This window comes from Mixophyes fleayi, chromosome 12 (genome assembly GCF_038048845.1).
Source record: "Mixophyes fleayi isolate aMixFle1 chromosome 12, aMixFle1.hap1, whole genome shotgun sequence".
NCBI classification, from domain to species: domain Eukaryota; kingdom Metazoa; phylum Chordata; class Amphibia; order Anura; family Limnodynastidae; genus Mixophyes; species Mixophyes fleayi.
Window position 1 is genome coordinate 83,657,778 of NC_134413.1, and position 23,277 is coordinate 83,681,054.

The window sequence follows — 23,277 nt, forward strand, 5'->3', positions numbered from 1 at the left end:
CTCTGTCATCTGTACACCACCTACCCCTGCCCCTCTGTCATCTGTACACTACATACACCTACCTCTCTGTCATCTATACACTACCTACCTCTGTCATCTGTACACCATCTACCTCTGTCACCTGTACACTACCTACCCCTGCCCCTCTGTCATCTGTACACTACATACACCTACCTCTCTGTCATCTATACACTACCTACCTCTGTCATCTGTACACCATCTACCTCTGTCATCTGTACACCACCTACCTCTGTCATCTGTACACCACCTACCTCTGTCATCTGTACTCTACCTACCTCTGTCATCTGTACACCACCTACCTCTGTCATCTGTACACCACCTACCTCTGTCATCTGTACTCTAACTACCTCTGCCCCGCTGTCATCTGTACACTACCTACCTCTCTCACCTGTACACTACCTACCTCTGTCATCTGTACACTACCTACCTCTGTCACCTGTACACTACCTACCCCTGCCCCTCTGTCATCTGTACACTACATACACCTACCTCTCTGTCATCTATACACTGCCTACCTCTGTCATCTATACACTACCTACACCTACCTCTCTGTCATCTATACACTGCCTACCTCTGTCATCTATACACTACCTACACCTACCTCTCTGTCATCTGTACACCACCTACCTCTCTCACCTGTACACTACCTACCTCTGTCATCTGTACACTACCTACCCCTGCCCCTCTGTCATCTGTACACTACCTACCTCTGTCATCTGTACACTACCTACCTCTGTCATCTATACACTGCCTACCTCTGTCATCTGTACACCATCTACCTCTGTCATCTGTACACCACCTACCTCTGTCATCTGTACACCACCTACCTCTGTCATCTGTACACTACCTACCTCTCTGTCATCTATACACTACCTACCTCTGTCATCTGTACACTACCTACCTCTCTGTCATCTATACACTACCTACCTCTGTCATCTGTACACCATCTACCTCTGTCATCTGTACACCACCTACCTCTGTCATCTGTACACCACCTACCTCTGTCATCTGTACTCTACCTACCTCTGTCATCTGTACACCACCTACCTCTGTCATCTGTACACCACCTACCTCTGTCATCTGTACTCTAACTACCTCTGCCCCGCTGTCATCTGTACACTACCTACCTCTCTCACCTGTACACTACCTACCTCTGTCATCTGTACACTACCTACCTCTGTCACCTGTACACTACCTACCCCTGCCCCTCTGTCATCTGTACACTACATACACCTACCTCTCTGTCATCTATACACTGCCTACCTCTGTCATCTATACACTACCTACACCTACCTCTCTGTCATCTATACACTGCCTACCTCTGTCATCTATACACTACCTACACCTACCTCTCTGTCATCTGTACACCACCTACCTCTCTCACCTGTACACTACCTACCTCTGTCATCTGTACACTACCTACCCCTGCCCCTCTGTCATCTGTACACTACCTACCTCTGTCATCTGTACACTACCTACCTCTGTCATCTATACACTGCCTACCTCTGTCATCTATACACTACCTACACCTACCTCTCTGTCATCTGTACACCACCTACCTCTCTCACCTGTACACCACCTACCTTTGTCATCTGTACTCTATCTACCTCTGCCCCGCTGTCATCTATACACTACCTACCTCTCTCACCTGTACACTACCTACCTCTGTCATCTGTACTCTACCTACCTCTGCCCCTCTGTCATCTGTACTCTACCTACCTCTGCCCCTTTGTCATCTGTACACTACCTACCTCTGTCATCTGTACTCTACCTACCTCTGCCCCGCTGTCATCTGTACACTACCTACCTCTGTCATCTATACACTACCTACCTCTGCCCCTTTGTCATCTGTACACTACCTACCTCTGTCATCTGTACACCACCTACCTCTGTCATCTGTACTCTACCTACCTCTGCCCCTCTGTCAACTGTACACTACCTACCCCTGCTCCTCTGTCATCTGTACACTACCTACCTCTGTCATCTATACACTACCTACCCCTGCCCCTCTGTACACTACCTACCCCTGTCATCTGTACACCACCTACCTCTGTCATCTGTACTCTACCTACCTCTGCCCCTCTGTCAACTGTACTCTACCTACCTCTGCCCCTCTGTCATCTGTACACTACCTACCTCTGTCATCTATACACTACCTACCCCTGCCCCTCTGTACACTACCTACCTCTGTCCTCTGTACACTACCTACCCCTCTGTCATCTGTACACTACCTACCTCTGCCATCTGTACACTACCTACCCCTCTGCCATCTGTACACTACCTACCTCTGTCCTGCTGTCATCTGTACACTACCTACCTCTGTCCTCTGTACACTACCTACCCCTCTGCCATCTGTACACTACCTACCTCTGCCCTGCTGTCATCTGTACACTACCTACCTCTGTCCTCTGTACACTACCTACCCCTCTGCCATCTGTACACTACCTACCTCTGCCCTGCTGTCATCTGTACACTACCTACCTCTGTCCTCTGTACACTACCTACCCCTCTGCCATCTGTACACTACCTACCTCTGCCCCGCTGTCATCTGTACACTACCTACCTCTGCCCCGCTGTCATCTGTACACTACGTACCCCTATATACACAGTACTTGCTTACTGCTGTATTTTGTGTAGTTCTCTGGGATCCCCACCAGAGCCGGCCTTTCTCCGCTCTCCCACCCATTTCTTAGTCAAGTTGGCCGGACGGGGGTATTAGTGATGCGTTTCGCCTCGCCACAGGAGGAAGGGGGTGGTTATAGTCAAAATTAGGCGATTTTTGACTCCATTCCCCCTTGCACATTTTTTTTTAAGTGTGCAAGTACCACAGTGGTTATCTATAGGTACAACACCAACATAATCTGCAGCGCCCCCCACTATAAGCGTACAAGAGAGAGAAGGTGACATTGATGCAAGAAATGTAGAATTATGGCCCCAATAGCTGTAAATAATTGATAAGAGAAGAAACAGGAACCTTTGCTTGTCTCTACGTATATCCCTTACGTATCCTACCCGCTCAGCGCACGTACTGATCCCCCCGCTGGTTATCTGCTCGGTGTCTTCATGAAACGCGTCACTCGTGTCACACTATGCCCTATGGGGGTCCCCGGCTACCACAGAACAGCTGGGCAGAGACGGGGAGGGGGGGGGGGGTGTCATCTCTATGTGCCCAGAAGCCATACAGACAGATTGTACACTATATATCATAGTGATATTAACCCATCGCTGGCTGGACAGCTAAATAATAATAAATAATATATTATAATAAAACATTGAGGGCCTCATTCATTAAGGCACACAAAATGAACGTTTTGTGCAATTTATTTAAAAAAAACCAAAACGCAGGTAGTTCTGGCACAGACATGTTCGCAGAACACACAGAAAATAAAATAACATAATTAAGTGTTGTATACACATGAATGAATATTGCCTGGACAGTTCTTAATAAATGAAAAGTCACATGACCAATATAAAATATAATGAAATAAGCAATTCTGCGCTTCTGTTGTTTAGTCCGTTAAAAAGCAAATGGGAAACGTCTTTTTTTCTGCAGTTGTCTAAATGGAACTGTCAATTGGGTAATGTGAATAGACGACGGCAACTTCATATAAAATAGCCTCCATGGTAATGAATTAATTGGTTGGAGGAGTCAGGATGAAATCAGCCCCCCCGAAAAGTGCCTTTATAGATCTGCTAGAAGTCATCATTACAAGAGACTTGGGCCCTAAAAGACATGGGGCTAGATTTACTAAGCTGCGGGTTTGAAAAAGTGGGGATGTTGCCTATAGCAACCAATCAGATTCTAGCTTTCATTTATTTAGTACCTTCTACAATATGACAGCTAGAATCTGATTGGTTGCTATAGGCAACATCCCCACTTTTTCAAACCCGCAGCTTAGTAAATCTAGCCCATGGTCTATTTCATTTCACATTTTTTTAATGTGTCATTTTGGAGACTCTCCTCAATGGACAACTCATCGTCAGAATCATCTGCAACTGGTGAATGTTTTGGAAAAGAGGCATTTTTTCCTGTGGCACAATGAGCCCACGCCGTTTCCTTAGCGCTGCCACCTTGTTCTCACTTGTTCCCTCGTTGTGCTCACTCGCCAGAGTCCGGTTGACCGTCTACTGTCTCTCGTTTTCTCTGCTCGGGGCAGGATCTCGGCCATTTGTGTATGTCTCTGTTTGATCACCTGGATTTGTGCTCATCTTAGAGATGACCAATTCCTCCACTTGATCACGCGGTTTCTCGTTGTCTTTCTGTAATTCAACCCTGAGCTCCAAAGACTCCTCCAGGGAACGGCCCAAGGTCAGAGCTTGAGAGTCTTTATCTGCTAACTACTCAGTCACGTTTTCCTGGAGAACTAGGTGTCTTATCACCCAATAACTATTCCAACTGCTGCTTTCTTGTAGAGATTTATTCTGATAGTTTCATCTCACTAAATTGTTACATTATGATCTGTCTCTAACTCACGCTCCACAAATCTCACTTGTAAGGAATTAATGAAAATATTCTCATCCTTCTAACATCAGAGTTTGATTGGCCACATTTTCCAGTGCACTCTCTGTTTCGTTCTGATGTTCCTTTATGTACTTTTAACCATTTCTATAGAGAGTCAGCACGATCCTGTAGAGACGTTAGCTTAACGTGTTCCATATTTTTTGCAAGCTGTTGGTTTCCCTTCTCTTGTTGGCTCCGCATCTCAGAGTTTTACAATATGAAGGTCCCTGTTCTGCTGATACTGGAGCTGTAACTTATCAGGTTCCTCTTTCAGAGTCTCTACAGCCATTGTCTGTGTTCCTTAACGTACAGCTCACCCTGTATCTTCTGCAAGTCAGCCCTTTCTCAGGACGTTATAGGACTTTCTCAAGAATAGTTCTCCCTGCGCTTTATTCTCCAGGTTTATTGCTCCCTGTTTGTTACCGACTTATCCTTTCAGAGTTACAATCTCTTTCTCCTTTTCTATCAGTTCAGCTGACAGGGTTTTACACTTCCCTATTTGCAGCCCTAACACAACATGGTTTTATATAATAAATCTACTTCATATTGACATAGTTCACTCCAGGTAGCGCCAGGCATCTTCACTGACCAAAACTCTTTAGTTTCCTGTTGTACTTTCAATGTCTTGGTCCTGGATTAAGTGGTGGAAGTGGGGAGCATACAGAGGTATGTCACTTCCCCTACTGCTACATTGTAACACTATCACATTCCAGTCACTTTAATTTTATACATATATGTATATTTCTATATCTATATGTATTAGAGCTGTTCACTGACCCCCTTGTTTTGATTTTTGGTTTTGGATCTGGATTAACTTCGTGTTTTGGTTTTGGCAAAACCGTCTTCGTGTGCTTTGGTTTTGGATCCCTTTTTTTTATTCTAAAATCACATAATTTGGCTCTTTTTTTGCCCCTACATTATTATTAACCTCAATAACATTAATTTCCAGTCATTTCCACTCAAGTGACAAGAACACTGCTACCCCTCCTGTTTCTGTGTGAGCAATGGCACTGAGCAATGTCACTGGAGACTGGAGAGTGACAAGAACACTGCTACCCCTGTTTCTGTGCTGGATCTCCTGGGGAGGGAGGTACTTATGGAATTCAAAATCCGCAAGATCCGACAAAGCGACAATGACGCTTTGCCTCGATTCAGATCCGAGGATGCGCGAAAGTATCCCCTAAGTTCGGGTAGGCTCGGTTTTCAGAAAACCAAGCCCGAGCATCTCTAATATGTATATATATATCTCTATCTATCTATCTATCTATCTATCTATCTATCTATCTATCTATCTACATATATATACACAGTGGTGAAGGTGGGGGGTATACAGTGGCATCATACCCACAATTCTCCTACTGCATTGCCCGTGTGCCCCACAGCAAGAAACGTACCCCAAAATATCCCCTGTCCGCCCCTTTATCTCGTTTCAGTAATCTTGATCCACATATCTGGTTTTTGCTGCACATACTCCACCCTCTCCCCCACTCCTCCCGTTGCCCATTACACCCCCTGCTCCCCCACTGCCACCTTGCTCTATAAGAGGATTTTGCGACCGTCTTATGTTTCCTATACAGGACCCAGTGTGCTGTTTGCAGATGCAGCTTCCTTAGTTAATAATGAATCACTTCTATGTCTAGAAGAACTTGGGAATCCAGGTCAAGAGCTGACAGCTGCCACTAGTGCCCGTCATGGAGAGCTCCCATCAAACACGTCCGCGCACTCCAGCCCTGACACTGTGGCTCTAAAAAGCCCACAGGTACCCAATCCACTACTGAGTGCCTCTGGCGCAGTCCCTGAGGGCTCAATCAAGTGTAAATACATTGTACACATGTATCACATCACATGACGGGATTGCTGAGACCCGGGAACGGAATCTTGTGCAATCTGGCATTAATCGCCCAAATGTCAAATGAAATTAGCAGCTCGCAAGAAAATTGTGCAACATTAGAACACAGGAGAATACTGTCAAGCTGGTTTCAGATATTTTTTTATTTAAGGAGGATTTATACCCTATTCATATTATCCATCTGTTTTTCTATAAATGTCCAGTAAATCATATTGTCATGAGATATTCTCTGTCTGTTTGTATTTATTAATACGATTAGAGGCAGACATCTTATTTACTCCGATGAGCCAATTCAAAATAATATCCTAAAACTCTAATACAGTGCTTACCAACACTGCCCCCCCTTAATCCAACAGTCCAGGTCTTAAGGATATCCATGTTTAAGTAGAGGCGATTTAATTAGTGCCTCAGTCATTTTGCTTTAATCAAATGCTCTCAAGCATGGCTATCCCTAAAACCTGGACCGCTGGGAGGCGGCCAATCCACTTTCTGTAAGAATGGTCAGATTTGTACAAACATAAACGCATGACGTCACAAACCAGCAAAGACATTTTTCATACGTTTGACCTCTGCTGTCTCTTCCTAAGAGCCTGATTATTCAGTAGCTATCTATGGTACTGAAGGCGAGAGATCGCTCGTCATGGCATCACCTGAGATACTGACATTAAACCCTGCTGCCGCCCGTAGGCACCAGCGTGAGTAGTTAGATAAGTGTACATAATGAGGGGGGGTTGTGACACATCCATTATTCATAAGGTAAACATTATGTTCACTATTAGCATTTTAAACACACATCAACCCTGGAGACTCGGAAGGAAAGATGCTGCTGTGCCACCCTAGGGGTGCAGCTGGCGCCTGTTGTGTTTATCCTCCCTGTAGTTCCTTATCGTGTATCTCTCCGCTAATCCGTCACCAGATTATCAGCAGTCACCTGTCTCTGAATCTTCTCTCTTCTGTGTCTGCTATAGACCTAGCTCTTCTGCTGGTGCCTGTTTGGGTCTCTATTTTGGAGTCATGCCTTGTTGGGTCTCTGCCCTCTTCTGTGTCTAGCTGGCTGAACTGTATTTTTTTATGGATGGCAGAATTGTGTGTAATCACTGAATGGCAGAGTTGTGTTCATGTGTATGGTTGGCAACATTGTGTCGGGTCTGTGGATGGCAGCTGTGTGTTGGGTCTGTGGATGGCAGCGGTGTGTTGGGTCTGTGGATGGCAGCGGTGTGTTGGGATCTGTGCATGGCAGCTGTGTGTTGGGTCTGTGGATGGCAGCTGTGTGTTGGGTCTGTGGATGGCAGCGGTGTGTTGGGTCTGTGGATGGCAGCGGTGTGTCGGGTCTGTGGATGGCAGCAGTGTGTCGGGTCTGTGGATGGCATCGGTGTGTGGGGTCTGTGGATGGCAGCGGTGTGTTGGGTCTGTGGATGGCAGCGGTGTGTTGGGTCTGTGGATGGCAGCGGTGTGTTGGGTCTGTGGATGGCAGCGGTGTGTTGGGTCTGTGGATGGCAGCGGTGTGTCGGGTCTGTGGATGGCAGCGGTGTGTTGGGTCTGTGGATGGTAGCGGTGAATAGGGTCTGTGGATGGCAGCGGTGTGTCAGGTCTGTAGATGGCAGCTGTGTGTTGGGTCTGTGGATGGCAGCGGTGTGTTGGGATCTGTGCATGGCAGCTGTGTGTTGGGATCTGTGCATGGCAGCTGTGTGTTGGGTCTGTGGATGGCAGCGGTGTGTTGGGTCTGTGGATGGCAGCGGTGTGTTGGGTCTGTGGATGGCAGCGGTGTGTCGGGTCTGTGGATGGCAGCGGTGTGTTGGGTCTGTGGATGGTAGCGGTGAATAGGGTCTGTGGATGGCAACGGTGTGTTGGGTCTGTGGATGGCAGCAGTGTTTTTGGTCTGTGGATGGCAGCGGTGTGTTGGGTCTGTGGATGGCAGCGGTGTGTCAGGTCTGTAGATGGCAGCTGTGTGTTGGGTCTGTGGATGGCAGCGGTGTGTTGGGTCTGTGGATGGCAGCGGTGTGTTGGGTCTGTGGATGGCAGCGGAGTGTGTTGGGTCTGTGGATGGCAGCGGAGTGTGTTGGGTCTGTGGATGGCAGCGGTGTGTTGGGTCTGTGGATGGCAGTGGTGTGTTGGGTCTGTGGATGGCAGTGGTGTGTTGGGTCTGTGGATGGCAGTGGTGTGTTGGGTCTGTGGATGGCAGCGGTGTGTTGGGTCTGTGGATGGCAGAGCAGCTCTGGAGAATCTCTGCCTTGCTGTAGGGAAGGGGGTAGTGTTATGCATTTGTCTGGTTCTTAGCTGAGGTCTAGTCACAGGTTCTCTTGCATGTCTCAGTGCATGTATAAACTGTCTCTTCAGTGGGTTGTGCCCATGTCCACCTATCTTGGCACGTCCATGTAAATGCAAGTTGGCAAGCTGATGCCCACAAATTTGTACCTAAATGCCTGTGTTTACCCATCATAGTACTACCATCTAGATGTACCACTGTGTGTTCCAGCACAGCTATATTCTCAGTATTGCCCATAGCCAGGATTCATTACTTGTTCCAAACTATTCCTTGTAAATGTTGTACCTGGTTTTGACCTGTTGGATTTCCTTGTTGCTGTAATCTCCTCCCTCTGCCTGTGGCTGTCTGATTTCTCCAAGGTGTCGCAACTCTAGACCTGGTAGCTGCAGTCTATCCTGAAATTATGTAAAGGAAAAAAGGGATAATTGTAGGTGTAACATTGCAGGGAATCTCCATAGTGTAATATCACTGGCAGAGGTTACATCTGAGCATTCGCTCATTATTACCAAATAAAACCTTACAACCCCATTAATCCAAGAGATTTCTAACCCCTTGCTTTTTCAGACCTTAGAACAATGAGAGACTGGAACTGAGAGAGTTGTTACTGTATCCTTGTTGGGTCACTGCCCTCTTCTGTGTCTAGCTGGCTGTGTCTACTGTATCCTGGTATGGGTTAGCTCTGCCACGCCGTGCCAGTGTCTTGGCTTTGGCCAAGATGCAATCTACATGGAGTTTGTACGTTCTCCCACGTTTGCATAGGTTACTTCCAGTTGATCCAATTTTCTTTTACGTCCAAAGCCATAATGGCAGGTTAACTGGCGTCTAACTAAATAGACCCTGGTGTGTTTCCCTGTCCTGTTTAGCTCAACTGGGACATGGACTGAATGGCAGAGTTCTGTTCGTATGTATGGTTGGCAACATTGTGTTGGGTCTGTGGATGGCATCGGTGTGTTGGGTCTGTGGATGGCATCAGTGTGTCGGGTCTGTGGATGGCAGCTGTGTGTCGGGTCTGTGGATGGCAGCAATGTGTCGGGTCTGTGGATGGCAGTGGTGTATCGGGTCTGTGGATGGTGGCGGTGTGTTGACTGTCCTGCGGAAAATGCTGGCTCTGTATAAATAAGGGATATGTATATATCTGAATCATTTTCTGATGCGTTGGTAACCACCAGTGAGTGGCAGTCTCTTGTTCTGATGCGTTGGTAACCACCAGTGACTGGCAGTCTCCTGTTCTGATGTGTTGGTAATCACCAGTGACTGGCAGTCTCCTGTTCTGATGCGTTGGTAATCACCAGTGAGTGGCAGTCTCTTGTTCTGATGCGTTGGTAACCACCAGTGAGTGGCAGTCTCTTGTTCTGATGCGTTGGTAATCACCAGTGACTGGCAGTCTCCTGTTCTGATGCGTTGGTAATCACCAGTGAGTGGCAGTCTCTTGTTCTGATGCGTTGGTAACCACCAGTGAGTGGCAGTCTCCTGTTCTGATGCGTTGGTAACCACCAGTGAGTGGCAGTCTCTTGTTCTGATGCGTTGGTAACCACCAGTGAGTGGCAGTCTCCTGTTCTCAGGCTTGTTCTTCTTCCTTCACCAGTCATCTACACGTGCTGCTCTCCGGACATCTTTCGACAACTCATGCTGCACGCTCTACAGCACGGCCTCTGCTCTGGCGACTACGTTTTCTTCTACATTGATATGTACGGTGCCAGCCTCCAGGGCTCCACTTTCCCAGACTACCAGCAGCCCTGGTATAGAGGAGACAAGCATGACGACCGTGCCAAGGAGGCGTTTAAGGTAAGCACATATCTCCATCTTCTCCCAATAACCTTAAAATCTATGTAACTTACTGAGGACTTGGTTTGGGAATGTTGTGAGGGCACATTGTGTACACTGCTGGGAGGCTATTAGCCGTCTTTCTTCAGTGCTTCTCGATGTTTCTCTGTATCGGGCCCAAGCGTTCTCATATTCACACTTTGGTCCTCACTCATTCTGACAGAAGATGCAGCTTATTCTCCTGTGTCAGGGAAGCGTAGAGGACAGAACAGAGGGGATACTAGGAGGCAGGAGGTGTAACGGTGGGCAATTGGGTAGGGTGAGAACGTCAATAGAGAGGAATTGGATAGAGAGTGCAGACAGAAGGGAGAAGAATTAGTGTTATGAGAAACATAAAAAAGTGGCGAAGAAGATTGAACAAAAACAGAAGCAATAATAGAGAGGTGGTAATAAGAGAGAGGACATGAGAATGAGTTGATTGAGGTTCCCAGATGTACAACATTGCAGCCGCCATAAACATACGCTGACCTGCAGCATCTTATGGCCCTTGACGTCTGAGACGTTGGCAGATGTCGTGGCATCCCGTGTGTGACTTGTCACTCAGGATTACTACATGCCCAAGCATTGACACATAAAACTCATTGAGCTGCATGGTATGTGTTGCCAGCCCCCCCCCCCCCCCCCCCCACCTTGCAATAAAATTTCAGGAAGGGGTTAAATAGATGCTTGTATGATCTGTGAAGCCCCCTTGCCCAATAATAGCGCTCGCTGCTGAGCACTGAGTATCTGTACAGATCCTATGAAAGAGTTACTGATATGTTGTCTCTCCTGGTCAGGCAGTGATGATTATCACATACAAAGAGCCAGAAACCCCGGAATATAAAGAGTTCCTGCACGACGTGGAAAGTTACGCTCATAATTTCAACTTCACAATGGAGAGCACCCTGGTGAGTGGGGATCTGGGGGAGAGTGCCCTGGTTAGTGGGGATCTGGGGGAGAGTGCCCTGGTGAGTGTGGATCTGAGGGAGAGTGCCCTGGTGAGTGGGGATCTGGGGGAGAGCGCCCTGGTGAGTGTGGATCTGAGGGAGAGTGCCCTGGTGAGTGGGGATCTGGGGGAGAGCACCCTGGTGAGTGGGGATCTGGGGGAGAGTGCCCTGGTGAGTGTGGATCTGAGGGAGAGTGCCCTGGTGAGTGGGGATCTGGGGGAGAGCGCCCTGGTGAGTGGGGATCTGGGGGAGAGTGCCCTGGTGAGTGGAGTTGAGGGAAAGCGCCCTGGTGAGTGGAGTTGGTGGAGAGTGCCCTGGTGAGTGGAGTTGGGAGAGAGCGCCCTGGTGAGTGGAGTTGATGGAGAGTGCCCTGGTGAGTGGAGTTGGTGGAGAGCGCCCTGGTGAGTGGAGTTAGGAGGTGGTACCTTTTCCTATGCCATAATTTTATTGCTGGTGAAATTCTCACACACATATTTCCCACTCATTGTTGAGGCTATTATCATGTATTCCTGACGACTCCCAGAAACAGTGTTTTATTATCTGTGGTGCCTCGGGGTGGGGGAGGGGCACTGCCTCCTCTCCTGCTTGGAACTGTTTTGAAGACCTTGGTAATTGTACCACTTGGACCTGATGGGCAATTAATTGTGCACGTCAGCAGGAAATGTTTCATTATCGGAACGTGGGCAAAAGACAAAGAGATAAAAATCTAGGCCACGAGCCAACGTCAGCTCTGAGAGTTCAGAGGATTATGAGTGTTCAGAAATGAGACCGTGCACGCGTATGTTACATTGGACTGGTGGGGTCCCATTACCTGGAATTGTGAGTGTGCAAGGACAATGCGTGAGGAAGTGTGTGTGTGTGTTTATGTGACAGGATGTGTGTTCATGATGTATCTGTGTTATTTACAGATGAACACGGTGGCAGCTGCGTTCTATGATTCGATCATGCTCTACGCTCATGCGGTCAACGAGACGAGGGCCCAGGGTTACAGCATGAAAAATGCTTCTGCAGTCACCAACCACATGTGGAACAGAACATTTAACGGTGAGTCTTAGTTTTTTGGTGTATCCCAAATTGTCAATTGTACTCGTGGTGCAGCCATATAGAATCCCACTTCTCACACCAAGTTCACTTGATAATAAAACCTCTCAGCATCATGCAATCTCAGTATGACATGAGAATCAACAAGATAATAACAGCTGTCTGCGAGTCGGCTTTGTGGTCCCAAACGCATGGTTGGCTGACAGGGAAAAATAAGTTTTAATTTGAGTATGCCTACTTCTAAGTTAAGTGTCATCCTTTATTATTTGAAATAATGCTGGGTGTTAAAACAGCTGGAAGCATATGAATGCTCTTACTGCATTATTACAATATGAAATCTGAGTTTGCAACACAACTCAAAATCAGTTTTGGAAAGCACGACTGATTGAACATAGATTGCTCTGCCAAAGCTCTAAATTTTTGCAGAGCAAGTTGGCTGTGTTTCCGGTGGAGCTCAGGTTGGTTCAGGCCTAGAGGAGTGTTCCAGTGCAATTAATTTCGCAGAGTTCAGGTCTCATCCTAAACTTTTCATGGGATCCACTTTGCACTTCAGCAGAGAAACCCATTTCCAGGTGCACTCTCAGCAATGTATTAAAAACCTTTGAACCATAATGGTACGGCTCACTATCCCACTTCTGACGCCACACCATAAACATCCTTATTCAAACTTCACTAGGCACCCCTTTCTTCATAAAAAGTCCAACACCTATCCCCGCCACTACTTGATCCCCACACAAGTAAAAATACAGTAAATAAGGTGTCAAAGAGAGTTATATAGAGAGACAATGCTCTATATAACACCACAATCACAGTACAAGTCATACTCTATTCTATATGTCTATTCATTTGGGTTCCTGAATTTATAGGAAGCAGCTCTGTGTGTCCGCTTTCTGCTGCCGTTCGCTGTGCTGTCCTTGGTAGTAGGTCAGGTAACATGGAATGAGATTGACACTAATTACAGACGCTAATTACTATATCTAATCCAGTTACATGGCGTTAGAAGCCAGTTCCTCCCAGAAGTAAACAGTGATTTTATTTCGTTCAGATAATTTCGTTCCTCTCTTGGATTTACATGTACATATCTCACAGTATTTATAGTTCTCTCTCTTCCGGAGGCTTTTCCCAATTCCCGAGTCCACTATACTTTTCCCAATTTGGAATATATTTTCCAGTCTTTGGAACTTTCTTCTCCTGCTGCAAAAGCTCTGACTCCCTGTCTACTCTCCAATCCAGTTTATCTTCCATAAATTTATTTCAGAATTGTTTCATCCTCCCCTACCTAGCCACAGTTGTCGGATACAGTCTGTAGTAGAGTGTATCTAGCCTTCCCTGAAACAAGAAACTTTCTTTCTCCTGTCCTGCTGTTTCGGGGGGGAAGGCGCTGTTTTGGGAACAAATGGCACGGTGTATTCAGTGTATTTGAAAGCAGGAAATAGAAGATCCATTGTAGGTAGGGGGTTTAATTGGGAGATATACAAAGGAGTCTTTAATATTTAAATATGTAAAAAAAAAGTCCACAAAGGTGCATATGTCCATCATAGGCTATAGAATTCCCCACAATTTGTTGTCAAATGAACCCCCACCCCCCACACTTTGGGGGTGTCTCCAATCAGATGCTTCGAGGGACCATTAGCGGGATTGCGGTCCAAATGCTCGTGTTAGCAAAAGTAGCCACTTTGCGGAACCCCATTAATTAATTACCACGTTAACACTTTTCTCCTAAAATGCTGGTAATTGGAGCTTTAATTATGTCCTAAATAAGTCCGAGTAGTGAGAGGACACCAGGACTGTCACCGTTTGAAGATACCACTGGTTGAACGTGAATAGTGATGTAGATCTTTGTCAAGATCACCAGTCATATCCACACATGATGCTGCTGGATCTGTCTGGCGCGGGCAGACGGCCCCCGTTATTATCCTCAGTAGTGATATTCAGGTGCACCTGAGACTTTACAATTACAAACCTCATTTTCAGTACTTTGGTTCCCAGCATAATTGTCCTATTCGGGATAATTATCCACTCATTACCCAGCTTATTAGACCATTCTCTCATTGTGTGGACTGCGTACGGTACTCGCATATTTAACCCTTTCTTTAGTGTGGCGAGGAGGGTGGAAAGTATGGGGCAGTTGGTAGGTGTGGGGGTATGTGCACTGGACTGTGCCCTTAAGTGATGTCTTCACCCATCCCAGATAATTCTCTTACGCTTCTTTGAGGTCTGATGTGGTTAATTCGCAATGTATCTTGATGTTGTTGTGTCCATCTTCAATCTTCTTCCTGTTTAATCATCTTGTAATCTTAACAAATTTGACTTCCCTCTGTCATGTATAGTTCTTATATTACCTCCCTCCCCAGGACCATTCCCTCTGCTTTCCTCTGTTCCCCACTGTATCATTATATCCCCCGGCTGCACCTATCTTCTGATCTTATGTCACCCGACTGCCTTATCTTCTCCTCTTATATCCCCCGGCTGCACCTATCTTCTGCTCTTATATCACCCGACTGCACCCATCTTCTCCTCTTATGTCACCCGACTGCACCCATCTTCTACTCTTATATCACCCGACTGCACCCATCTTCTCCTCTTATATCACTCGGCTGCACCCATCTTCTGCTTTTATATAACCCGGCTGCACCCATCTTCTCCTCTTATATCACCCAACTGCACCCATCTTCTGCTCTTATATCACCCGACTGCCCCATCTTCTCCTCTTATACCACCAGACTGCACCCATCTTCTCCTCTTATATCACCCGACTGCACCCATCTTCTGCTCTTATATCACCCGACTGCACCCATCTTCTCCTCTTATATCACCCAACTGCACCCATCTTCTGCTCTTATATCACCCGGCTGCACCCATCTTCTACTCTTATATCACCCGACTGCACCCATCTTCTGCTCTTATATCACCCGGCTGCACCCATCTTCTACTCTTATATCACCCGGCTGCACCCATCTTCTCCTCTTATATCATCTGACTGCACCCATCTTCTACTCTTATATCACCCGACTGCACCCATCTTCTCCTCTTATATCACCCAACTGCACCCATCTTCTGCTCTTATATCACCCGGCTGCACGCATCTTCTGCTCTTATATCACCCGGCTGCACCCATATTCTGCTCTTATATCACCCGACTGCACCCATCTTCTCCTCTTATATCACCCTACTGCACCCATCTTCTCCTCTTATATCACCCAACTGCACCCATCTTCTGCTCTTATATCACCCGACTGCACCCATCTTCCCCTCTTATATCACCCAACTGCACCCATCTTCTCCTCTTATATCACCCAACTGCACCCATCTTCTACTCTTATATCACCCGACTGCACCCATCTTCTCCTCTTATATCACCGGACTGCACCCATCTTCTCCTATTATATCACCCGGCTGCACCCATCTTCTACTCTTATATGACCGGACTGTACCCATCTTCTACTCTTATATTACCCGGCTGCACCTATCTTCTCTTATATCACCCGACTGCACCCATCTTCTCCTCTTATATCACCAGACTGCACCCATCTTCTGCTCTTATATCACCAGACTGCACCCATCTTCTCCTCTTATATCACCAGACTGCACCCATCTTCTGCTCTTATATCACCAGACTGCACCCATCTTCTCCTCTTATATCACCCAACTGCACCCATCTTCTGCTCTTATATCACCCAACTGCACCCATCTTCTGCTCTTATATCACCCGGCTGCACGCATCTTCTACTCTTATATCACCCGACTGCACCCATCTTCTCCGATTATATCACCCAGCTGCACCCATATTCTGCTCTTATATCACCCGACTGCACCCATCTTCTCCTCTTATATCACCCGGCTGGCCCCATCTTCTCCTCTTAGTCTCCACACATTCTCCTTGGTGCCCGCTAGTCATCTCAGACACGGAGAATGGGGTGACAGATGTACCCCTTCTTTCCTCTGCTAGGCAGACGTTGCTCAGACTACTAATTAGTGATCCAGTATTCGGCAGCCAAGAGGAATGTCTGTATGTGACCTGAGTATATTACAGCTCTCAGTAAGAGCATACTATGGGCACATGTCTGTGGTTACACGGAAGAACCAGTACAATGTGCCCCAGAAAATGTTATTATCTGCTCCGAAGCAATGAGCATCAGCAATAATATCCACCATCAATAGCCTCATAACTTCTGACGTGTGGGGGTATTGATTAAGGTTGTGGATCAATAAGATGAAAGCTTAACGCTTAATCCGTTCAACATCTCATTGTGGGTAAAAACCTCCAACACAAAAGAGGCAGATAAATATATGAATAAACAGCAGCCTAAGAACACCCATTAATAGAACGGAGAAAAAATAAAAGTGCGAGGTCAGGACTCAGGATAAGGCATAAGCCTTCTGTGCACAGTATAACTGCTGTAATGTCTGTGTACAGTCCTCAGTGATGATATGATGATAGGGGCTGTGCACAGTATAACTGCTGTAATGTCTGTGTACAGTCCTCAGTGATGATATGATGATAGAGGCTGTGCACAGTATAACTGCTGTAATGTCTGTGTACAGTCCTCAGTGATGATATGATGATAGGGGCTGTGCACAGTATAACTGCTGTAATGTCTCTGTACAGTCCTCAGTGATGATATGATGATAGGGGCTGTGCACAGTATAACTGCTGTAATGTCTGTGTACAGCCCTCAGTGATGATATGATGATAAGGGCTGTGCACAGTATAACTGCTGTAATGTCTGTGTACAGTCCTCAGTGATGATATGATGATAGGAGCTGTGCACAGTATAACTGCTGTAATGTCTGTGTACAGTCCTCAGTGATGATATGATGATAGGAGCTGTGCACAGTATAACTGCTGTAATGTCTGTGTACAGTCCTCAGTGATGATATGATGATAGGGGATGTGCACAGTATAACTGCTGTAATGTCTGTGTACAGTCCTCAGTGATGATATGATGATAGGAGCTGTGCACAGTATAACTGCTGTAATGTCTGTGTACAGTCCTCAGTGATGATATGATGATAGGAGCTGTGCACAGTATAACTGCTGTAATGTCACTGTACAGTCCTCAGTGATGATATGATGATAGAGGCTGTGCACAGTATAACTGCTGTAATGTCTGTGTACAGTCCTCAGTGATGATATGATGATAGGAGCTGTGCACAGTATAACTGCTGTAATGTCTGTGTACAGTCCTCAGTGATGATATGATGATAGGAGCTGTGCACAGTATAACTGCTGTAATGTCTGTGTACAGTCCTCAGTGATTATATAATGATAGAGGCTGTGCACAGTATAACTACTGTAACGTCTCTGTACAGTCCTCAGTGATGATATGATGATAGGAGCTGTACACAGTATAACTGCTGTAATGTCTGTGTACAGTCCTCAGTGATGATAGGAGCTGTGCACAGTATAACTGCTGTAATGTCTGTGTACAGTCCTCAGTGATGATATGATGATAGAGGCTGTGCACAGTATAACTGCTGTAATGTCTGTGTACAGTCCTCAGTGATGATATGATGATAGGAGCTGTGCACAGTATAACTGCTGTAATGTCTGTGTACAGTCCTCAGTGATTATATGATGATAGAGGCTGTGCACAGTATAACTACTGTAACGTCTCTGTACAGTCCTCAGTGATGATATGATGATAGGAGCTGTACACAGTATAACTGCTGTAATGTCTGTGTACAGTCCTCAGTGATGATATGATGATAGGAGCTGTGCACAGTATAACTGCTGTAATGTCTGTGTACAGTCCTCAGTGATGATATGATGATAGAGGCTGTGCACAGTATAACTGCTGTAATGTCTGTGTACAGTCCTCAGTGATGATATGATGATATGAGCTGTGCACAGTATAACTGCTGTAATGTCTGTGTACAGTCCTCAGTGATGATATGATGATAGGGGCTGTGCACAGTATAACTGCTGTAATGTCTCTGTACAGTCCTCAGTGATGATATGATGATAGGGGCTGTGCACAGTATAACTGCTGTAATGTCTCTGTACAGTCCTCAGTGATGATATGATGATATGAGCTGTGCACAGTATAACAGCTGTAATGTCTGTGTACAGTCCTCAGTGATGATATGATGATAGGGGCTGTGCACAGTATAACAGCTGTAATGTATGTGTACAGCCCTCAGTGATGATATGATGATAGAGGCTGTGCACAGTATAACTGCTGTAATGTCTGTGTACAGTCCTCAGTGATGATATGATGATAGGAACTGTGCACAGTATAACTGCTGTAATGTCTGTCTACAGTCCTCAGTGATGATATGATGATAGGAACTGTGCACAGTATAACTGCTGTAATGTCTGTGTACAGTCCTCAGTGATGATATGATGATAGGAACTGTGCACAGTATAACTGCTGTAATGTCTGTATACAGTCCTCAGTGATGATATGATGATAGGAACTGTGCACAGTATAACTGCTGTAATGTCACTATTACTGTGCATCCACGTTACGCTGGGCTTGTGGCATCACTAACGCTCCGCTTGTGTCACAGGGGTGTCCGGCTTCATGAAGATAGATGACAACGGTGACCGGGAAAATGACTACTCTCTGTGGGACTTGTCTGAGACCAGTGGAGACTTCCAGGTAGGGTGCCGGCTATCTGCCCAACCAGCGGGTAAAGGCCAGGAACGTACCCCCCTTCCCCCAAGCATGGCTGGTGAATCCTTCTCTTTCGACCCATAGATTGTGGCTAATTACAACGGGACGTTAAAGCGCCTCACCAAAGTGCCCGACCGGGAGATCCACTGGCCGGGAAACGGGGTCCCAAGTGACGTTCCGGACTGTGGATTTGATGGCAACAACCCAGAGTGCATGAAAAGTATGTATGTGTCCTGTGTATGTGTCGTGTGTGTCCTGTGTGTGTGTGTGTCCGTGTCATCTACGTAGTATGCAAGCGTCACGTTATATCCCCATTTTCTGGGAATATTTTCCGGCTGTATGTTCGCTTCCGACTTGTTAACTATGTGTCCGTATGTCCCCTGTCTTGTCTTACAGCCAGTTTCTCCGTGCTGGAGGTCACCTCTATCGTGATCTGCTTCATCCTGTTGGCGATAGCCATCTCCTCCATCTTCATATACAGGTATACTTCTGTCCTTCCCAACGCGCTTCACCCCGCTCCCTTTCACTTGTCTCCTATTCCTGCTGCCTCGGCTTCACAGCTGCTAATTGAAAACGGCTATTCTCAGGATAGCGGCAGACAGGAGAGGGAGGGAGGGAGCGGTGTCATTAGGTGCCTGCAAATTTGCTTCTTGTTTCCATGAGAGCTGTAAATGGAGGGAGCGCTGTTTGACTTTAGCTTTCACAACCGAGAGGGGAAAGTATGAGGATTAATGGATGATTTCTATGTGCGACTGGGAGTTCTGGCCCTTACGGCAGACGTTGCAGAGAATAATTAAGGCTTTGGTTAATATTTCTGTACAGGAGAAACATACGGGAAGATTGTTACCCTTCATTTATAAAGCGCTGACATATTACGCAGCTCTGTACATTGAGAGAATCATAACACAAATTACATATAATGACCTGGAACAGAAGGTAAAGATGACACTGCCCACAAGAGCTTACAGTCTAAGAGGCGTGGGAATATTTGATATGTAAGGTAGCGGGACAACAATTGCTGGCAGTGGGGATAGAAGGTGTAGTTATTGTAAGGCAGCGACATTATTAGCCGCCAGTATTAATACAGCCAATGGCATTCTGCGATGCGGTACGGTTAGACTGAGGAGAGACGGAACGAAGTATCAGCCAGTAATAGTCAATGTATCCAGGTTTCTATGTCTGTCATTGGTACTTCCCATAGAACGGGTCTCATCGCCTCTGTCCCCACAGGAAGCTGCGTCTGGAGAAAGAATTAGCGGCGGAATTATGGAAAGTGCGTTGGGAGGACATCCAGACCAGCAACATGGAGAAGAACCTGCGCAGGGCGGGCAGCAAACTCACGTTATCACTGGTAACTGCTCCCAAGCCATGTGCCCCTTGCATGCCCGCCTGCCAACCTGCTCAAAATATGGGGTGTAAAGGCTGATGCCCTCGGGGGCCACATTATAACAAGAATATCTTGTTCTCTCTCTCTTCTTATGCATGTGTAGTATGCCTACCAATCATTAGATGTCTAGCGCACAGGTACACAGTGATCGTGACTGACTAGCGGTTTTATTTTACAAGGAGGAAGATGTAAAGCTTGTCCTGATGTTCTGATAGAAGGAGCAGACATAGCGTACCTCTCAACCTTTATAAAGTCAAAATTGGGATAGTTCGGAGGTATAGATATAGGGACGTAGTATTAATGCTCCGTAAACAGGGCCAGTTATAGCAAAGTGGATATATTTAGTGATAAAAGGACAAGGTTATTGTTGGACTTGTTACAAACAGGGTGTAGAAAGCCTTTAGGTTGTGAGTCGGGTCCACATAGATTTGGAAGCACCAAAATGCGTGGGGTTCAACGGCAAATCTAGCAGGCGAGAGAAGAACAAGAGGGTGGTATAGCAGTAGTGAAGATTATAAATACTAGAAGTGTAGAGGACACAGAGTGGCCGAGCAGGGTGTCATTAATTAGGTTTATTGAGGTGCCGCTGTTTGTATTAACTTTTACCGTTCTGTTTTATGTTTCACTTCAAGCCCTCTAATAAATTATTCATTTTACACTCATAACGACTTGACTTTGCATTTTATGCTGCCGATTGGCAGCAAAGGATTTCAGAGAAAAAGTGTAATTCTGTGCCAACTGCACGCAGGTGATGAGACATTTACGGCTGGTGCTGATGTTAGATTGTAAGCTCTCCGGCATTCTGTTTTGCTTTGTTTTTACAACTGCCAAGCTATGTATTTTATTTAACTTAATAATTGCTTTGGCTTCAATCATTGGTAAAAGATCAACGGGTAAACCATAGACTGATAATCAGAACTGATTTGTATATCTCCAAGTTGGAATCCAACCGTAGCCAAACCATATGTATGGAATACTACCTGGAACCAGATGACTACAAATGTTTTTCAATAGAAGAGACACCGTCCCCTCGAGGATCTACCTGGAGGACATCCCACCGTTTACCTCCGTACTCAACCTCTAATGTTTCAATCTGGATGACATAAAAGTATGAGAGACATAATTGGGTGGTGGGTGAAGATAGAATGGAGCTTAGATTTTGGCGATAGAAGTAAAGGGATAGGACACATTTGGCAGCAAAATCTGTTGGGTGAAAACTATGGAGGTTGCCCGTATGTGAAAATAATTTGATCACAGTTGAGTTCTGAAAAAAGCTCATTCATAGGACAGAAGGTCAAGTTCCACCTTGGGCCAAATCTTCATCTCTTTATTCCTACGATACAATCAGGGGCGTCATGAGGTCCTGTATCACAATTGGGGAGAGGGCTACCCTTCCAAAGTCCAGCTTTGGGCCCGATAACGATCTGCGCCACTGCATACAAAATACACCATATTGTTTACTTTTTTAGGTCATTATCATTTTCCATTGTAACTATTGATCTGGTTGTAATTGATATGTAATTCTCTTATACCCATAATCCACAGCTCCTCTTCACCCTTGTTTTATTCATACAATTCTGTTGATCGTCTTTGTGTCAAGTATTCCACGTTTTCATGTCCTCATGACTAATTACTCTCACACTTTCCAATCCCGTCACTCGATATTCTGATGTTTTGTGTCGTCATCTTGTTTGATATTGGTTTCTTCGATCCTCTTTCTTCATCTTGTATCTCCGTATCTACAGACTATCATTCCCATTCTGTCTCAGCCATGAATCCATGATGTCTAATGTTTAATCTCAACGCTTCTACTGTTTTATTCCAACTTTATATCTTCATCGCACTTTCTCTCCATCTATTCTTTTACTCCTCCCAACCTCATCAACCCAACATCTCCACCTCTTTACTGGATATTTGTTATTGCTCATTCCCTTTTCCCACTTCTCCGCGACCTTTATCTACAATGTGGATAAATTTACCAGATGTTTGCAGCTGGCCTGAGATGAGAGATCAGGACTTAACCGGAAAGTGTCCCAATAATTTCTAAGCGATGTCTGGACTCATGTGGTCAAACAACCCCAATTAAGTCATCATGCCCGTAATACTGAGGTATTACTGTCCACTTGATCCTCATTTCCATATCACAAAAGTCTGGACAATATGGTTAAAAGGAGAATCTACTCTGTAAGCCTTTATCCCAACCCAGGGTAACTCCTGCCATATGTTTACAGACTGAGCCATTCCACCAACGTCCGTCCGAATGTCACGGATGAACGAATATAGGTATAATGACATCACAAAGGTCAATCTCAACTATGGTTTCTTTGTAAATAACTTATGATTTGACCTTACCCATAACTCCAGGTCCACCCGCTATATATCTACTCGTCATCGTAGTATCAACTCTTCATCATCCCATTTTAATGTGACTATTCCGACTATCCAATACACATGCCCGTCTCAGCATGTTTTCTACGTATGTGTTCCTGAACACGCTGCAAAACATACATGTTGTATATTCACATGTTCATCATTATCGTTCTTTTATCTCTAGAGGGGCTCCAACTACGGCTCCCTGCTCACCACCGAGGGCCAGTTTCAGATCTATGCCAGGACAGCGTATTACAAGGTAATTCCATGCTTCCACCAATGACGATAATTGCTCAATTTGTCTTCTGATTAACCTGTTACCTCGAATTAAGCTCGCTCCCTTAGGACATATTTTCTCCAGTCTCTAATGTCCCTGTGGGACTATTGAGAACGATTCGTAACGGTGTTATCTCTTTAACGAGCTTTTATTCCCTGACTTGGTCATTCCTGATTTTTATCTGGCTTTTGATTA

At 45.8% G+C, this 23,277-nt stretch overlaps 1 protein-coding gene across 1 annotated transcript in view; it reads left to right on the forward strand.

The window, feature by feature from the left end:
- NPR1 (natriuretic peptide receptor 1) overlaps positions 1-23,277 on the forward strand; it is a 34,458-nt gene that overhangs the window by 3,119 nt on the left and 8,062 nt on the right. The window contains exons 2-9 of the mRNA XM_075192311.1: positions 10,223-10,422; positions 11,238-11,348; positions 12,296-12,431; positions 18,942-19,033; positions 19,133-19,268; positions 19,445-19,529; positions 20,279-20,399; positions 22,990-23,064. Coding sequence (XP_075048412.1) covers positions 10,223-10,422; positions 11,238-11,348; positions 12,296-12,431; positions 18,942-19,033; positions 19,133-19,268; positions 19,445-19,529; positions 20,279-20,399; positions 22,990-23,064 — 956 coding nt within the window. The remainder of the gene's footprint in view (positions 1-10,222; positions 10,423-11,237; positions 11,349-12,295; positions 12,432-18,941; positions 19,034-19,132; positions 19,269-19,444; positions 19,530-20,278; positions 20,400-22,989; positions 23,065-23,277) is intronic.